Source organism: Parambassis ranga, chromosome 1, assembly GCF_900634625.1.
Source record: "Parambassis ranga chromosome 1, fParRan2.1, whole genome shotgun sequence".
NCBI classification, from domain to species: Eukaryota; Metazoa; Chordata; class Actinopteri; family Ambassidae; genus Parambassis; species Parambassis ranga.
Window position 1 is genome coordinate 3,627,358 of NC_041022.1, and position 18,950 is coordinate 3,646,307.

At 48.7% G+C, this 18,950-nt stretch overlaps 1 protein-coding gene across 7 annotated transcripts in view; it reads left to right on the plus strand.

Moving 5' to 3' along the window:
- sh3pxd2aa (SH3 and PX domains 2Aa) overlaps window positions 1–18,950 on the plus strand; it is an 84,410-nt gene that overhangs the window by 21,995 nt on the left and 43,465 nt on the right. For all 7 annotated transcript variants that reach the window (XM_028422827.1, XM_028423244.1, XM_028422984.1 and 4 more), the window contains 3 exons: window positions 6,728–6,803; window positions 7,886–7,962; window positions 9,119–9,210. In XM_028422827.1, the coding sequence (XP_028278628.1) occupies window positions 6,728–6,803; window positions 7,886–7,962; window positions 9,119–9,210 (245 nt within the window). The remainder of the gene's footprint in view (window positions 1–6,727; window positions 6,804–7,885; window positions 7,963–9,118; window positions 9,211–18,950) is intronic.

Here is an 18,950-nt window from a genome sequence, read left to right on the forward strand (position 1 = left end):
AACAAGATGCTGTAAATACAAACGCACTGCTCTCCTCGACAACCAGCAGGAAGCCATGATGGAGTCACATGTGAGCAGCAGTCACATGACCAACACTCAGAGAGTCTCTGTCTGACCTGCAGCTTTCTGCAGCTGATGTGAATAAAACAGAAACAGAAAAATATAGAAATATCAGATTGTGTTGTTCTGCACACAGACATGTTTGAGTTTTCCTCCACTTGTAGCAGACATTGTTTCCTCAGAGGCTGCAGTGACCAATGAGCCCATGTTGATACTTAAAAGAGTCAAACACAATAATCAACACTGAAAATAAGCTGCAGCTCTGCACTGCTGCTCCTGTGTGAACCATCTGTGTGGCTCTTCACATGACTTTGTGTTTTCAGTTTGGGATTCCGGTTTAACCCCCGGAGAAAACAGGATCGGACCGTTGTGTTAGGGGAGTTTCCCCAAAGTCCAAGTCCATCTCTGGAGTGTTTTTTTTCAGCCTGTGGACAGACAAAAGTCACCACAGTCCAGCACCTGTCGTCCCCGTCATCCTGTGTCCACACATTCAGGAACTGAGCGCTGATTTTTACTCCACCCCCCCCCCCCCCCCCCCCCCCCTCACACACACACACTCACACACACCCCAACACATGCATAGAGGCATCCAGGATATCATGTCTCATTCTTCGTGTTTTGTGCCAGCCCTGGGCAGCGATTTGTCCGGTTTATATTTAGACGCACAACTGTGCAAAAGTGATTGTGGTTGGAAAGGAACACCCACACCCACCCCCCCAACCCGCGCCAACCTCCCACCACCCTGGAGCCCGTCTAAGACATCTGCCTCTCAGAAACTGAACACCGCTGAGCGCTAATGCACGTTCAGACTTGATTCATGTGCTCCATTAGTTTCTGTCCTCAGGATCCGAGCTGGCAAAGAAAATAAAGTTTGTGAATCCTCCGTCTGTGACCCCCCCCCCACCCCCATGCTCCTGTGGGAATGCCGGATCACATGGCTGCCAGGTCATGCTGGTCATGAGTTGTTCCAGAGGTTCGTTGAGTGTGTGTGTGTGTGTGTTTCTATTCCACTACTGCAGAGCTGGGGGTAAACCCTCTACAGTCACATGACCATTAACAGGAAGTGTCAATCTGCTGCACAACATCAGTGGCATCCCCCAAGTCTGCGCCTCTCACAGCTCCTTATATAGAGGCTCTATTCTTAGCTCGTGTGCCTGATATGAAGGAGCTGCTGTGCTGCTCGCTCAGTCCGACGGTCGTCCTGTTGTTCCTGCTTTCAGGTCACTCTGTGGACCTCGCTGAACAAATGTTTTTCTTGAAGAGGCGTGAGACCTCTGCTGGTTACAGCTCCAAGAGCATCGCCCTGCTTTTCCTTCTTTCAGGTTCCAAACAAGGCCAAACGAGTTTCCTTTAATCCTTGGTTTTTTCCCCCTCCTGTCACACGTGGGCTCACAGCGAGTCCTGCTCCTCCACACAAACAGCACCATCGTGGCTACAGGCAGACAGAACTCACAGATCTGTGAGCAGAACAACACAGGAAGACAGAAAATAAACACGTTTTCGCAGTTTTTCAGCCTTTTCACATCAGCTGCAGATCAGCCAAAGACTCTTGAATTGTTGCCACGGCCTTCAAGTTGTGCAGAAAAGTGCAGAATGTTTTTGTTTTCAGAATGTGGTTAGTGCAAAAGCTTGATTTTTGGTATGTGTGTTTCATCCAAACATGTAGAATGAAGTGTTTTTGGGGGTTTGCCTCGTCTTGCAGCTCTGTCCAGAACTTGCTGAATATTTGTCATGGTGCTGCTGGTCACATGAAAGTGGATCAGTGTTTTCCTGTGGAGAATTATTCATTCATTCATTTATTTGTTACTTTAAATACATTTTTAGGCTTACATTTTTTCAGTGGAATATCAAATATGATGCATTCAAGGACCATGAGAAAGTTGCGTTTTTAGAGTCCAGCAGTTCTTTCTGGTCACAGTGTCGGGTCTTATGATCTGAGAGGTTTTTGTCTTTGAGTCCTCCTCCAGCTGAAGTAACGAGCTGTGCGAGGCCGCGCTGACAGCGTCACTCTGAGGTAAATAAATCAACAGTCATTATTACTGCTGCTGCTGCTGCGTGTGATTGGGACTCTTGAATGAAACATGGTTGCCGTTCAGGCTCTGATTGCCTTCAGCTGTTTCTAATAACTACTGTTCAATCAGAGGGACGTTCACAGCTGTGATACAGAGACTGTCCAATCAGAGCGGACATCAGGACCAGACAGATAGAGTGTGCAGTCTGACACCTCCACGCCGCGGCAGCCATTTTATTCTGGGTTGTTTTACGCAGCTGTATGTTCAGTCTGTGTGTTTTTAGCCCTTTGTGTGTCTCCTCTGAGCTCGGAGCCGTCCTGCTCCGCTGTGAGTATGAAGACCTCGGTGCTGTTTCTGTACCACTATTCTTAGTTTCTTTTGTTTCCTTGGTGTGTTTCAGACGTGGAACCTGAGTGAATCATGTTGGAGCAGATAGATGCTGAAATGTGACATGGATGAAGAAATGTAGGGATGTCCCGATCAGGTTTTTTTGCCCTCGAGTCCGAGTCATTTGATTTTGAGTATCTGCCGATACTGAGTCCCGATCCGATACTTATCAAATCAAATGCGGCAAATAGCAAGTCACTCGTTGCAGCAAAGCGTGCGTGTGTGTCCAGAGCGCCACGCTAGGTGATTTCAGACGTGCAGCACCTCATCGAGACCTCAAACCCAGGACCTCTCACACCAAAACCAACTGTCACACCCCTACACTACAGGACACAGAGCCACCTTGCACACAAGGCGTTAACTTTGAGAGCCCTAATAAATATATATCCGAGTCCTGATCGGGAGGCAACATCCGATTCTGATCGAGTCTGAAATCACGTAACCGGACCGATTTTCGATCTCGTGATCGGATCGGGACATCCCTAAAGAAATGCATTTAAAACATGACATTAAAATGTTCTTGATGGTAAAGGGGGGGGGCTGCTGCTATGACTCAGCGACGGCGCCACCTACAGACCTGCTGTGGACTGATTAACTCCTGAGCGGCTGTGGGAACATTCTCTGATTTGAAATGATTTTCACACAAAAAAAGTCGATTCAGACGCTTTAGCGGCTTTTTTTTCTCTGCTACTGTGAAGTAGGAAGTGGACAAACATGGAGGCCATGTTGGCGGAGCTGTGGCCTCTTTGATGGTTCTTCTTCTTCTTATGCCCGGTTTACACTGTGCGATTTTTATCAGTCATATAAAACCACTGCATGGCGCACTATGCGATGTGAATCTGCTAAACTTTGGTACGACGTCAGGTTTGATGCGTGCAGATTGTACGATGACCAGGCGATCGCAGGTTACGACGTACGTCAACATGCGAGGAGGCGGAGGAGGAGGAGTGACGGGTCGTAGCACGTGTCACATTGTGAGTCAGTCATCCTAAATTTCGGACGCCGCTAGAATTGTATCTCGGCTTGTCTTTGGTCGCAAGACGCCGACAACAGCCGTCATGGAACCTGTCTCACAGTGCGACGTAAGACCACCGATTTAGAGCCACGACCAAAGACATCTCCACGATTCTCGTCTTTCGTCTGCACAGTGTAAACCGGGCATTACATATTTCATTATTATCAGTGCTAGCACACAAACACCTCCCTGTCTCTGAGCTGTCAAACTTTATTGACGATCGTCAGTGGACAGAAGAGTATAGATGAGGTTTATGTCGGCCTTCGATTAACAGTGCAGATCAACATGACATCATGACTGTCGTATAGAAGACATGTGACTCTTGGTGACATTCTCTGACCTTCTTAACCGGAGTTTCAAGCTGCTCACGTGTCATTCCTGGCCGACACAGAGCCTTTGTGATGTACAGGCTGATGTCGACCACCAGAAAAAGCTCAAAGAAGAAGAAGTGAACAAAGAAAAGAGACTCGGCTTGCTGCTGCTGCTGCTGCTGTCTGTGCAGGAGACGGCATCATCAAGGAGAAAAAAACGGTTTGGGTGGAGTAGTGGAGGAGTCGATCGTCGTTTTGATATTCCTGCTGCTTCCTGTCGTCTTCTGACGCTGTCTCCTGTGTTTGGTGATCAGTTCACACTACCCACCTGTGTCCGGACCCACCCCAAAAAATTCAAACATCTTTGAATGCCTGCGACTGAGGTCGGGTCTGTTCCCCTCAACAGATTTTAGTGCCGATTAAAGGTGACGACTGATCACAACTAGTGCTAGACTGGAGCAGACTTTGTCCGACAGGGAATCATGGGTAAAAAGACGTGTACACTACACGACTTATTTGTAACATTAAACACATTATAAAGGAAAATGGCGCCCTTCATAACACAGGAAATGACTGAATGTTACTCACATGACGTTGATGACAGCGAGCTGTGCTGACCACTGACTCACACAGTATATTTGTGAAATCTTGGTTTTCAATAACTCTGCTTGTCACTGTGTCATTGTGATGCACTGTGCTGATGTCAGTGCCGGGCCGCTCACACACACACACTGACTGTGTCTGAACGCTGTGATGAAGACACTGGTACATTTTGTTCTGCTGCACGGTGTGTGAAAGGGGCCGACTGGGTTCAGGATGATGGACTGAGTCAAAGCTTTGAGTCACGTCAGGGTAAAAAAAAAATCTGAATTCCACCAAAACCCGCGTCTCAAAACTGTAACAGAAGCTCTGGAACCTCCTGGTGTGTGTGTGTGTGTGTGTGTGCACTGCAGAGAGTAAACATGACGTCAGTGTAACCTGTATTTACTCTGACAAGAGATTTTTTTTTTTTTTTACCTGACTCCCAACATTTGGTCCAGAGCTGCACAGCATCCTCCAATCACGTCTCTTCACAACTCTTCTTCACACTCTTCTCTCTCTCTCTGTGCTGGTTACCAAGGAGACAGTGAAGTCTGAGAAGTGGAGCAATGGTTTGGCATCAGTGTGTTCTTATTTATTTATTTATTTACTTTCTGTTTTTCTTTTTTTTTTGCTCCTGCCATCCTCTCGGAGCAAAAATGCAAACTACCTGGAAAACGACCAGCCGTGCCGCAGGCCGGGTCACCTGATCGCCACCTGTTCTCACCCATTTTCTCTCCCACGTTTCCACTCCCCCCTCCTCTTCCTCTTTCTCTTCCTGCCTGGAATCTGTCAGAGGTGGTGTGTATTTTAGGGGGTGTGTGCTTCACCCAAACCAGAGGCCGATTGAATAATGAGCTGACCTTGATCTAAGTGGCCCAGCTCGGGCCACACCAGGAGGAGGAGGAGGAGGAGGAGGAGGAGGAGGAGGAGGAGGAGGAGGAGGAGGAGGAGGAGGAGGAGGAGGAGGAGGAGTGTGGCCTCAATTATAGTGTTGAACTGATAAAACATGGCGGACACAATGAGCCTCAGAGGACGAGGGATTAGTGTGTTTGTAGGTATTTTTCCCAGCAGCCATCAGGTACGGCTCCTTTCTGTGGACACGCCCCCTCTGATCACTGTGAGCTTGCTGCAGTGCTGCACGGCTTCGCTCTGTAATCCCGCTCCTGAATGATTTATCTGAAGGGTGAAACTGGGCAAACACAAAAACCTGGCATCAGCTGAGCCCCTCTCTGCTTCCTCACCCCTCTCTGCTTCCTCACCCGTCTCTCCTTCTTTACCCCTCTCTGCTTCCTCACCCCTCTCTGCTTCCTCACCCCTCTCTCCTTCTTTACCCCTCTCTGCTTCCTCACCTCTCTCCCCTCTCTTCTTCCTCACCCCTCTCTGCTTCCTCACCCCTCTCCCCTCTCTCCTTCCTCACCCCTCTCTCCTTCCTCACCCTTTTCTGCTTCCTCACCCCTCTCTCCTTCCTCACCCCTCTCTGCTTCCTCACCCCTCTCCCCTCTCTCCTTCCTCACCCCTCTCTCCTTCCTCACCCCTCTCTGCTTCCTCACCCCTCTCTCCCCCCTCACCCCTCTCCTCCTGTGTATTTTGTGCCGCCTTCATGCTTTATTAATAAATCGCAGCCCGTTTGACTCCTGTGAACTCTCATCGAGCCGCCGCCCTTGGAACCAAAAACGTGTTGACAGGCTTTGATTTTTTATTTTTTTTAATCTGTGATACCATCATGCAGCTGTGGGACATGTGGAAGGTGTTAACCCCTGAAATGCTGCAGACCTTTAAGAAAAAAGATGATGTCAGAGAGCCTTTAACTGCCGCAGACCTCCTTCACACCAACACTAATTAAACCCCATCAGAAGCACCAGTTAAAGTGGAAATAAGATGTGAATCTGGAGGTTGTGCGGAGACTGTAGGATGCTGTTTTGTTAGACACACTCATAGTTCAGTGCTGAAATGTAGCCTCCACTGAGTGAGCCTGTATAGCTTTGCTAAGGCAATGCTAACTGCTAATGGTCATGATGCTGTGTCTTGATTTCTAACTATTCTCGCTCATCTTAGAGGACCTGAAGCTAGCGCTCGAGGCAGTTAGTAACTAGGAGTCTGGTAAAACAAACTATCAATTATTTAAATTCTACATTGGTCCGCTCTTTTCTGTGCTTCTTTGTTCTCAAATTATGATCATATATTTCCCTTTGTGTACAAATGAGCCAATAATATTCACAGTGTCGTCTTTAGAAGAGCTGCCTGCTTCGGAAGGAGCCATGCTAGCTGTGTTTATGCTAAGCTACACGACACATGCGGTTGATATGGATCTTTGACCTGAGCTGGAAGTGAAACCGTCTCCTCTGCTTACCTCTCTGCAGATGCAGATTCTCGACAAGTTCCCGATCGAGGGAGGGCAGAAAGACCCCAAGAAGAGGATCATCCCGTTTCTCCCAGGTACCAGCCTGCTGCTCGGCCTGTTATCTGAACAGCCTCCCATATTAATAATGTATGACTGGCACTTGTGGGGCGTCAATATGAGCTGGTTACTGATGCCTGTGTGTGTGTGTGTGTGTTACTGCTGACGCGGCACTGAGTGTGACTTTCAGGTCTCAGCTGTGTTTGCATGTGTTTGTTTTGTGATGATTTTTGATCGTGTGTGTGTCTGACTCAGGTTCTGGTTATGCATGAAATTGCTCATTTGATGGTGTGTGTGGGTGTCATGGCATTGATTTAAGTCACGTTACACACACACACACACACACACACGGTCGTGTCTCCTGACTTTCAGGTTCCTGGCGACCTACAGTACGATGAAGGCAGTGATCGATGACTCTGTTTGTGGCAGCTTGGTTCTGCTAATCTTTCTCATGTCCTGTGTGTGTGTGTATGTCTGTGCACCTGTGTGCTCATGACGCAGAGTTGTGTAGATTTGTTGGTGCTCCGGGAGTGAAACTGTGTGTGTGTGTTTACTGCAGTTTATTTTGGTAAACACTCTGTTTAAGCCCCGTGGCTAACACATGGTCCCAGCATCCACTGTAAATGCTCTCCCCTCAAGCCGCCCCCCTCCTCTTACTCTCTCACTCTCACACACACACACACACTCTCACACACACAAGCAAGCAAAACCAGTTAGGAAGTTACACAAACATCCACCTTCCAGTGGCTTGTGCTACGCTCAATTTGAATTCAAACCCATGGAGTGTGCACGCACTCTGAGCGGAGTGCAGCACATTACTGACAAACACAAGTTATCACATGATCAATGGAGCATTAGTCTGTGTGTGTGTGTGTGTGTGTCTGGGGTTGGACCAGGCTTTAATGTTCCTCCTGAGTGAGACGAGGGTCTGAATGCATGTATGTATACATCCTGTGTTATTCAGAGAGGTCTGACATGTGTTTGACTGTGTCTGCTGCTCATTACTGACCCCTGCTGGTGGATCTGAGTACAGCAAGAGGCAGCTTGAGTTTTTGTCATCATTCTTTCTTCACATCGTTATTTCTATTTTAAAGTTTGACCTCTTTTTCTTCCCATCCAGGCAAAATCCTGTTCCGGAGGAGTCATGTGCGGGACGTGGCCATGAAGCGGCTGCGTTTCATCGATGACTACTGCAGGGTAAAGACGCCTCACTCTGAGCGGGTCAGGGGTCAGGGGTCACAGTCCATGCAGTCTTCTTTTTTTTTTACACACAGTAATCACAAGCAGTTTGCAGAGGAAAGACATCTGACGAGTCTGTAATGTGCCCTGATGTCTCTGAGGTTGTTATCACAGTGGAGAATTGACGACCTAGTTGTGCATCACTCACTAATGACTCCCCTTCCTCCTCCTCCTCCTCCTCCTCCTCTCTAAAAATCTAAACAAACTTGAAAGTGTTGACTTTTTGTGATTGTGCGGTTCAAAGGCGACCTGCCTTATCACTTCCTGTTCCCAGTTGTATTAGTTTTTTTTTTGCCTTGTTGTGCCCGCCCCCTCTTCCTTCCTTCCTTCCTCTTGGCACATTGCATCAGATTTGGGCTCTTGTGTTGGTCTCCATGCGCACAATTAGGAAGCAGTATGCTTGTCCTGCATTAGGAAGGGTTAGCCTCGGTGTCGGCTCAGTAATTGGGACCAGAAGAAAAAAAAAAGAATCTCTTCGCCTCTTCGTTTCTTATATAAATAACGCGAGGCACTCGAATGCGTACAGTTGCTATAGCGAGCCTTTGCGCTGTTTACTTCCTGTTTATGAGGCAAACAGCAGAGAGGAAGAGTAATTACCCAGTGTTCCCAGCAGATTTGCTCTCTGGGGACTGCGGGATGCGAGTCCAGCCAGCTGTGGGTGCACGGCGTGAAGCGGCTCCTTCAGTCACAGCTGCCGGCCTCCTTCAATAATACAGCAACCAATGAATGAAATATGAAGGTGGAGTCGGACTTAAATGAAAGGCTGTGTGTTCACGGTCCAGCACCCCGGCACCACGCCGAAGCTAAGCTCTCCGCTCAGATCATTAAATATAGATGGAGGGACTGACACATGATCCTCTCTCTGACTGTCTGTGAACATACAGCCCAGCGAGGGAACAGACGCAGGCTGACACCGGTTTAGTTACTGTCCAGCAGATGTGTCGGCAGGAAGTCACACGCACACACGCACACACACACACACACTGAACCCCAGAAACAAACAGCTGAAAGAGGCTGAGAGGTTCTGACGTGTGTGTTTTCTCACTCTTGTCCCAGTAATAACTAGATACATGTGAAAACATGTTTAATAATCTCTCTCTCCGTGTCTCTGTAGGCGCTGGTGCGACTCCCCCCTCAGATTTCTCAGAGCGAGGAGGTGCTGCGCTTCTTTGAGACGAAGGCTGAGGACCTCAACCCCCCCGTGGAGTGAGTGTGGCCTTCTTTTATTGTTATTGATGAATGTATATGAAAATAGTATAGTAGTAACACAGCTCTGCAGGTTCAGTGCAGAGAATGACTCTTCACAAACAGCAGGACAACGGGCGCTGCCATGATTTGTTTCACACACTTGTGCATACATAAATAGAAGGGCTGCAACGACTAGTCGACGGCAAAATCCATCGACAACTAACTTAGTAGTCGACGGGTCGTGACATCATCGAATGGTATGCAGGTGTGATGGATTTGCAGCGGGGAATGGTTCTGTGGCTCGTGGCGTAACAGGATGGGTGGGGCTTTGGGTGCTAGAGGTCCTGGGTTTAAAACCAGGATGAGCCATGTTGGGTCTGTGCGGAGGTGGGTGGAGGAGAAGGACTTGTTTCATGGCAGGAGATCGCCCCTTTGTGTAGTTTTTAATTAGAGAACACGCTCTCCTCTCTGAAGCTGAGAGGCCAGGGCTGCGCTGTTGGTTTGTGACGTGCTGTTGGGTGCTGCTGGGTCCTGCTGGGTGCTGCTGGGTGCTGCTGGGTGCAGTCAGACCGCCGCACCGCCCTCCTGCTTCACACCCCGGCTCCACCTCTTTTCTGTTTTCACTCCTTTCTGTGTGTGTTTCTCTCACTCACCTCTCTCCCTCCTCCTCTTCTGTATCCCACTCGCCTTCATAACATCAAGCATGTTTAATCGACCAGGCGGCTCAAGGTTACCAACACGGCCGCCAACGCAATCACTCTTTGATGGTTTGCTCGCAGTCCACACAGATTTACCATCTTACCTGCGTCTCGTTAGTCTCGCCCTTCAGCTCTTCATTATACTCTGCCTCTCTTTCTCTGTGTATTTTGATGTATGAAGAAGCTGCATTCATCCTGTCGCCAGGAGATGGAGCACATACATGTGCAGCATCGGTAATGCGTCATTTCACATATTTAACCCTTTGAAACTAAACGCTCGCCTGCAGAAGTTCACTGTGGATGAAGGCCATTCAAAGATAAGTGAGCTTGAAAAGGAGAAGCAGACAAACAGCTAAGAGCCACAAAGGGAGGACGTACAGAGAGACAAGGACTGAACCTCGAGGAAGATATTATAAAACTCTTCTCAGGGCCTCTAGGAACTGCACGTTTTTCTGCATTGGATCGTTTCTGAGCTAATGTTAGCATGTCGTGCCGGCTCATGTCATTTGTAGTTTTTAAGAAACTGCGTAATTGTCCGTTCAGATTGGACCATGGCGGCTGTCTGTCTGTCACCTGTGTGGACTGTTTCTGCACTGTAGCTTTAACAAAGTGCAGCACCTGCTACAAGACACAACACAACACAAGTCCGTTTAGATACAAGCAAACACACTGAGGTCAGACACACAACGTGTCTTCAGAGCACACTAAAGCTGTTCTACACACTGTGAAGAAGGCCGGTTCAGATCAAATGAAGTCAGACCCCCTCCTGACACCCTCTCTGCCTCCCTGCAGGCTCTCGCTCCATCTTAATAACACCATCCAGAGGGTGGAGGGGGTGGGGGGGTGCACACACTCTGCTCCGTTAATGCTGTGTTAGACGTCATGATCCAGAGGGCTTCACTTGTGTCACAGCTAAATTGGATGGGTTCTTTTCGTTCCCTACCCATAATGCATCTGCTAAATGAAAATGAATCATATGGGGGAGTGAGTGTGTGTGTGTGTGTGTGTGTGTGTGTTCAGAGAATGAGATTGACCATTGATTTACAATCATGACTGGTGTGTGTGCTGTACATGTGTGTCCTGAGTGCTTCTGGAGGAAGAGAACGTCTGAGAGGGATGGACTGTGTGTGTGAACAGTAGAAGACATGAAACAGACTGAACAGAAATGTAAAAGATGGATTATCCATTATTATCAGCAGCAGGACTAAAATAATCACTATTTTATTTACACATTTCAACATGTACGGCTCCATCTTGTCCCGGCAGAGACGGTGACATCACTTGCTGGGTTGGTTGGTGTGGAAGTCTGACACTAGCTAGCATGAGCTAACACGCAGTGACAGCTTTGACAACTAAGCTAAAAGTGAGGTCACGTTTTAGAGTCAACAGCCGTGCAAAGATTGTCCGCTTTCATGCTTCGTCTCTTACGTGGTGAGCGGTTTGTTGGTGTGCAGGGAAGAACCCTCCTGTGAGCTGTGTAAGACAGGCATGAGACAGGTATTTGACTCACCGTACTGTGAGCCTGAGGCCGCTCCCTCTGCGTTCCTTCTTACAACAGCGGGTGTAACAGGCCATCCAGCTTCAGCCGGGCATACACTGTGCGGTTTTGTCATGTTTGTGTTAAACATCCACTCACACAGTACGAGTAGAACACATGCGATGTCAAAGCTGACAAGACATCAGCTGTGACGTCACTGCTCACACTACACACACAATCAACCAGAAATTAAGCATGTCGAACCCAGAACTGAAAAAAGTCTGTCACAGCTCGACAAACTTAGCCTCTGTCCAGTACCGCATGGTCGCCGCCATGTTTGTTATCGTGGCGTTGAGCGTGTTCAGCCAACACAGTTTACAGAAGGAACTCCTAACAGAAGGGTGCACCACTGACCTGTTCCCTGACTGGCTCAATGCTCTTAATTTACTAACAGCAGGTGGAGTCAGACATTATACCAGCTCTGAAAACATGACCGCCCTGCAGACTGCTTGACATTGATCGGGAGGTTGACCCTTCCCCCCCCTCCCCTCCCTTCCTCCACCTTTGTTTACACATTATATTGTTAAACCTTGTTGACTTTTTTTTTAGCTTGTCCTCAGCTGGTACAGCTTCGTAATGCTAACATGCTACTGACAGCTGTGAGTTAAAAAATCCGACTGACTTTCCAGATTTAACCCGAACTAAATTCTCCTGGGTGAAAACTGAACATTGATCCGCTGCACCTCAGCTGTTTGCTGACTGCGTCTTTAACCATATATGGTGTGTGAGGTCTCGTTGGTACGTCAGTCACATTTGAATATGTTCTCTCTCCCAGCGTCTCTTCCTCTGTTCCACTCCGCTGCCCTTCTTCAGCTCGCTCAGCCTTAATGGATGAGCCGCTTCACTGTTAGGATCAGTAACACTCACTGGAGACAGCACAAGCTATCAGCATGGACGGGGTTAAACACTTAAAATGTGTGAGAGCGGTGAGGAGGGGTGAGCTGCAGCCGCGGGAGGTCTGGTCTGTGTACATGCGTCCATCGTTCAGCCAGAGACGCAGCAGCAGCGTGATGCTGGGACTGAGCCGGTGTCGGTTGTGGTGTTTGTGGTCGTCGGGTTATTGCAGTGTCTCTGTTTTCTCTCCTTACATGGATGCACTCGTTCACCCAGATGTCTGACTCACACACTGGCTCCCTGGGTGTTGTCAGGCTACAGTAATAGCTTTGGGAGGGCCTGACTGTACATGAGTGTGATGAATGGAGCGGGCACTGACAGCTGTAGCTACCAGGGTGATAAAATGTCTGCACTTTATCACTTCCTGGAGAATGAGGAAGGAAAAAGAGGGATGGAGGTTCTCCTGGGAGGTGAGGAGGTCACACCAGGAGGCCGGCGGAGCTCTGACCCTGGTTCCATACAGGGAGCAGCCCATTGATGATTGGGTTAAAGGAGAGCCTGCGGTGTGACCTCAGCGGCAGGTTTATGACTGAATCCAACTGTGGCGTCTTATTTTTTTATACCCTCTCCATAAAACGTTATTACATGAGTCATGCCTTGACAATAGCTGCTGAGATTGGATTTTCTGACGATGATGTGATTAGAAAAAGGAGCCACATGCCTGGCAGTGCAGCGCAGGGATCAATGCCATCAATCAGAGCTCCAAAAAGCACACAGACACTGAGCAGCTCCTGTCCTCCCTGTCTGTGTCTGATGATCCAAACCGCCCCCTGTCTGCTGACAGGGGAACTGCAGCTCTGTGGGACTCTGGGCTGATGTCACTCTCATGCAACCCAGCAACCTTGATGTTTAATAAATCCTGAAGCGCAGAAGCTCTTTTGTTTGCTGATGTCCTGCAGTGAAAAAAACACAGGAACAGGGAGGTTTCTCTGCTGTGGTGCTAAAGCCTGAAATCAAAGCATCGTCACAGCAACGCGTCTGTGTGCAGCTGTGGACGTTTCAGCCATATTTACTCACACAGGAGCTGCACAGGCTTCACACACTCTGCACTCGTTTTCCAGTGTCTGCTGGTTGTAGTTCAGTACTCTCTGATGTCTGATGTCTGGGGAGTTTTTGTGTCTTCATTGTCTCTCCACATGGTGGCGCACTTCTCAGTCCTAAAGTTCACTGCACCCTCTCAGAAGGGCTTCCCTTCAGCTCCTGGTCCCGGCCAGCCCGAGCTGTGTTCCCCCCCCGCTCTTCCTGTGTCAGAAGTGTTTCCACTGAATGGAATTTCTCCCCAGCCTTCCCAGACACCCTCCTCCTCCTCCTCTTCCTCTCCTCCTCCATCCCTTCACATAGTCCCCTCTTTTCTTACTTTTTCCCCCCACATCTTGCGTGTTTATTGAGCCGTGTGCTCTGAACCTGTGCAGTGATTTGTTTGATCTGTCCGCGCCCACGCTCAGTGATCATATAACCATCAGCCTAAATGGAATTATCCATCCTCTGCAGACCATAACGTTGACAAATTCCTCTATTAATATGCACATACTGCATTTCAGCCATGATGAAAGTATCGGCCACTGCCCCCCCCACAGGCCGGCGAGGTGTAAGACGCCAGCTGATGCCATCATCATTCATCACAGCTCCTCTTTCTCCCCATGAATAACAATGGGCAGTGACCTTGGCTCGTGGAGCCAGGAGGAGAGAGAGAGAGAGAGAGATGCTGGAAGATTATCAGATTATTATCGGGATAAGTCAGGAAGTCGTGTGATTGGTCGACTTCGACAGTAGAATGCTTAAGTAGCAGGGTGACTCCCGGTGATGGGGGGGATATAACGAATTTGGTGTTAATGGTGAATAAGTAGGTGATAGTGTGTTTGTGTGGAAGCAGGGCTCAGTCTGACATGAGGCTCACAGGTGGAGCACCTTTCATTCTCTCAGGTGAAGGCTCTGAGAGTCGTCCTGAGGAGAAGGCTGATGTATCGATCACTTTTCGAGCTGAAATGTGTTGATTGAAACCTAAAAGGTTAATTGTTTCCTCATCAGCAGCTTCACTTGTAATTTTGAAGGCTTATATATCAAATAAATCTGTGATAGGAAACAAATGTCGTCATATATAAAGTTACACATGATGACACCAGCAGCTTAAGCTTAGTTTGTCCACTGAAGGGGTTAAATTGCCCATACAAACTTTGACTTCATTTTGTCAGTGATGCGTTGGATGTGGTTGATGGACACAGGGTTTTATAAAGCCAGACGTTGTCTGTTTCCAGGTGAGTCTTCCGTCTTCTTCGCTGTATTTCTTGTTAAGTTGAACGTCAACATTTAAGGAAGACATTAAGAGAGGAAATACAGTTAATTGGTGCTGAGACAGACATGTATCCAGTTTGTTTGCTCGAATCTCTTCAGCAGCTGTGTGTCTCTCGTGTGTTCACTAAGAGCGTCTCGGCGCTCAAAGTGTCGAGATTAATTGATCCCCTGAACCCCGTCTGGAGCCTTAACGCCCTCAGTCCTGTCACAGCCGTCAGGGCTCAGAGGATGACAGGGGACGGCTGTGAGGGGTAATTTGGGGCTCCCGAGGGGATTACAGTAGGTGGGCCTGTGGGGAGGTGGGCTGGGGTTTGGATCTGCTGACGCTCAGTAATCCTGGGATGTGTTTATTTACTGGTGGTGCAGCCTAGCCTAGCAGGAGGCTGTTGAGAGTCATTAGGGTGCATCCATTATGCTAATACTGGTAAACACATTGATTAGGCTCCTGATCTGCCAGCACTCCTGATTACCAAACATACACATTCCTGGGGCCGATTTTAAGTGTCTGTCATGAATTTAGACAAAATAATAACATTATTTAATGAACTGAAGGCTTTTTGACCTGAAGCTGTTGGAAGGATATCATCGTCTCTAGAACATTTTCCATCATGTTAAAGATGTTATGAAGTCTACAAGGAGGAAACAGTATCTGCCTGTGCTGTGTGAATATGTTGTTGATGATGGGACCATGATAGAGAGTTGGAGAGATCACAAACTCCCACGAGTCCATCTTCCAGGATTCAGGCCTTCAGACCTCCTGTTTGTCCTTGGAGCACTGAGAGCCAGATCAAGTTCCTCTGCTCTGGTGGAGTAACAGCCTTTAGAGGTGACAGGTTTTGGTTGGAGTGTTTGTGTTGAAGTTAGGTAGCGATGGCTGTTGACAGGTGGATCAACCAATCACCAAGCAGCAATCAGTAGTCTTTTGAAACAAGTTTCCTATGAAGGCTCTGTCTTTTACACAGTGGTCACAAAGGTGTGCTTTCTGAGTGGGTGGAGCAAAGGTGTAGCCACCATAAGACCTTCTTTGGTGCATGTACATCAGCCCTGTGACCTGATCCGGTCAGCCTGATGGTGGAATCCTGACAGACCCAACATGGCCATCATGTGTTAAACAAAACACTTGTGTGTGAATCTGAGGAACTGGTACATGATCCTCCATGAGCGAAGAGTTGAAAATCCTGTCAGCTGACTGCCATGCTGACCTGGCTGGCCCTCACACACACACACACACACAAAGACGGCTGGTTTGAGGATGCTCGCTCACATCTGTTTCAGTTTGACAATCAGTGTTGAGTGCTCCGAGCTCTGGAACTGATAAGATGTCCGCTACAGCGCTGCGGCTTCGTGGAACTGTGACGAAACATCAGTATGTGCTGAAAAGTGTGACTGAATGTGTGTGTGTGTGTGTGTGTGTGTACACCATCTGCTGGTGTTTTTGTTTAAAAAGTGCGTGCGTACCTTTTTGCCTGACAGATTTACAGGAAGATGGTCACTCAGTGAAAACATGAAAACATCGCTGCCGTCAAAATAACATCCTTTCTTAGTTATTCGAAAACAACATCTGGGGCCACAAATAGTTTTTCTGAAGGTCTGAAAAACAGAATCAGCTCTGGGTAGCTCCTCCTGCTGGAACACAGCAGCGTTTCTAGAGGTTATACCTCGGCACATGAAGCGCCCTCCTTCCCCTCCCTCCCCCTCCCTCCCCTCCCTCCCTTCCCCTCCTTTCACCTCTCGCTTCCTCCGCCTCAGACCTTCAGGAGACGTAGGAGAGGAGCTGGCAGCCGGAGCTGGTTGCTCGGCCCTCCAGGGAAGAGTTTGATTTCAGCCTTAGGGGACTCGGGTCACTGGCGAGACTCTGGACCCTGTCTCTGTTCTCCCCTCCTCTGTGGCCTAATGCTTTGCAGATGCCTCCAAACCTGTATCTCTAAAAGCCAAAAATAGCCAGCTAGGCTCCCTCTGGCATGTCCTAATGTAATGCTAAATGTTAGCGCCGAAGCTAAATCTAAAATCTAGCTTTGTTTTGAAGCTCCTTTAATTAGCGGCTTTTGTGTGTTAGCATCAAACCGCTGTGTGTGTTGAAGCCATGCAGGCTCGTTGTTCTAACAGCCGCCCACACACACGACACGAGCTAACCCTCACACTGACCTGCTGATCCAATCAGCATGAACAAACAGCTGTATCTCCATCTGATCATTCATCAGGAGCCACTGCCCCCCCGCCCCCACAGTCACAGCTACAGGTCAGTCCACGCAGACATGTACAGTCGGAGCAGACTCTGCCTACGCCTCTGCTCTCCCTCTGATGGGGACTTGTTTATGGGGTCTGGAGGCTGTGTTTGCCTTTCTAACCATGCACAGCATGAACAGCTTTACAGGCTCCCTGGGAGCTGGATGCAGCAGAGTACTTTTCATGCTGCCGCTGCCGCCACTGCTGCTACAGTCCTCCAGCAGACAGACCCGCTCTCTCTGGCCCCTGTCCTCACCTCCTTGATAAGTTACAAGCAGACGTTTCCAGGTCCCACACTCGCACCCATTGTGTCGTCACTGTGCAGATCGTTTACTTGCTGTTCGATTAACCCAGCAGGGATCCGCTGTGCATATAAAACGACGTTAGCAGCTGGCTGACAGAGTGATCCTTCTACACACTCTTACACACTGTAATTATCCCAGTCTCCCCTTTTTCTCCTTCTTAGTGTAAGAGTGAAGAAATGTTACACTTCTGCCCAGTTACTGGTGAACCAGGCGGTCATGCAGGATTCCAGAGCTGCTGTGAAGGCTGTGACCGAGGCCTCTTGACCACATGAACTTAGTAAACCCCTAAACTGGTCCGGGCCGTGCAGTTCTAACATGGAAACACATTGATGGAAGGTTTATTGAAGAGCACGCCCCTACATGACTCTGTGATGCTAGCTTATGTCGTGCTGCCTAATGTAGCAAAGTCCTTGCTGTTTGTTTGGCTAATGTTACAATATCCACAACACTGTATCAGTGTGTCACAGCTACTGGGCTAAACCTGCTCAACTATCATTTGCAAGTTACTGTCTGAGTGGATGAGTTTCCTTCGAGGGGTGGCTGGGCGCTCCCTTAGGGATAGGGTGAGGAGCTCGGTCACCGAGAGGAGCTTAGAGTAGAGCCGCTGCTCCTCCACATCGAGAGGAGTCAGCTGAGGTGGCTCGGGCATCTGTTCCGGATGCCTGCTGGACGCCATCCAGGACTCGGTGGAGAGACTATGTCTCTCGGCTGGCCTGGGAGCGCCTCGGGATCCCCCCCGGAAGAGCTAGAGGAAGTGTCCGGTGAGAGGGAAGTCTGGGTGTCCCTACTTAGACTGCCCCCACGACCCGTCCCCTGATAAGCGGTTGAAAATGGATGGATGGATGGATGGATGGATGGATAGATGGATGGATGATTGGATGGATGGATGGATGGATGGATGGATGGATGGATAGATGGATGGATGGATGGATGGATGGATGGATGGATAGATGGATGGATGGATGGATGGATAGATGGATGGATGGATGGATAGATGGATGGATGGATGGATATGGATGGATGGATGGATGGATGGATGATTGGATGGATGGATGGATGTCTGAGTGGATTAAACTCCAGCAGCTGTTCTGACCACTAATGTAGCTGGCTTGAAGGTTGCAAAGCACAGTTCGCTAATGTTAGCTCTCTAGGATGTAATAAAGCTATGTTACAGCTAGCTTAGTTTAGCTTGCTTGTAGCTAATATACCACCTAATGCAGTGTTGCATGGTATAGCTGGCTGGCTAAGCTTAGTTTGCTTGCTGCTGTGCTTCAAACTGTGGATAACATGAATAAACTCTAAGGTTTACTTGGCTGTGAATGGGCTATCTTGCTTTTTGGAAACTACTTTATCCACTAACATGTGCACATGCAAATGTGAATGAGCAGAGGATATCAGCATCTTTAATGCCACTGACTGCAGTGAAAAGGCCAGACTGAGGCTGGGCCTGTCCGCAGCATACTTTCCACTGAGACACATCAGCGCTGCCTGTGAGTCGCTGCCGCTGACAGAACTGATATCCTGTCCTGGTGTATTAGAGGTCGTGTGTGTGCGAGGCTGGAGATGGATGGGATGAGGCGAGGGGGGGGGGGGGGCAAGTCCCGCTGTCTCTCTGACAATGAAGCATATTCTGGTTGGTAGCACAGAGAGGTCTTAGTGGAGAGGTCGGCATAAAGGCTTTATTCATCTGCAGTGGACGGTCACACAGAGACAGATGCATCAGATCACGATGATGAGGGGATGGAGGACGGAGAGCGCAGTGACACTGAAGCATCTGCAGTAGCCCTTTTTCCTTGTGCATGTCTC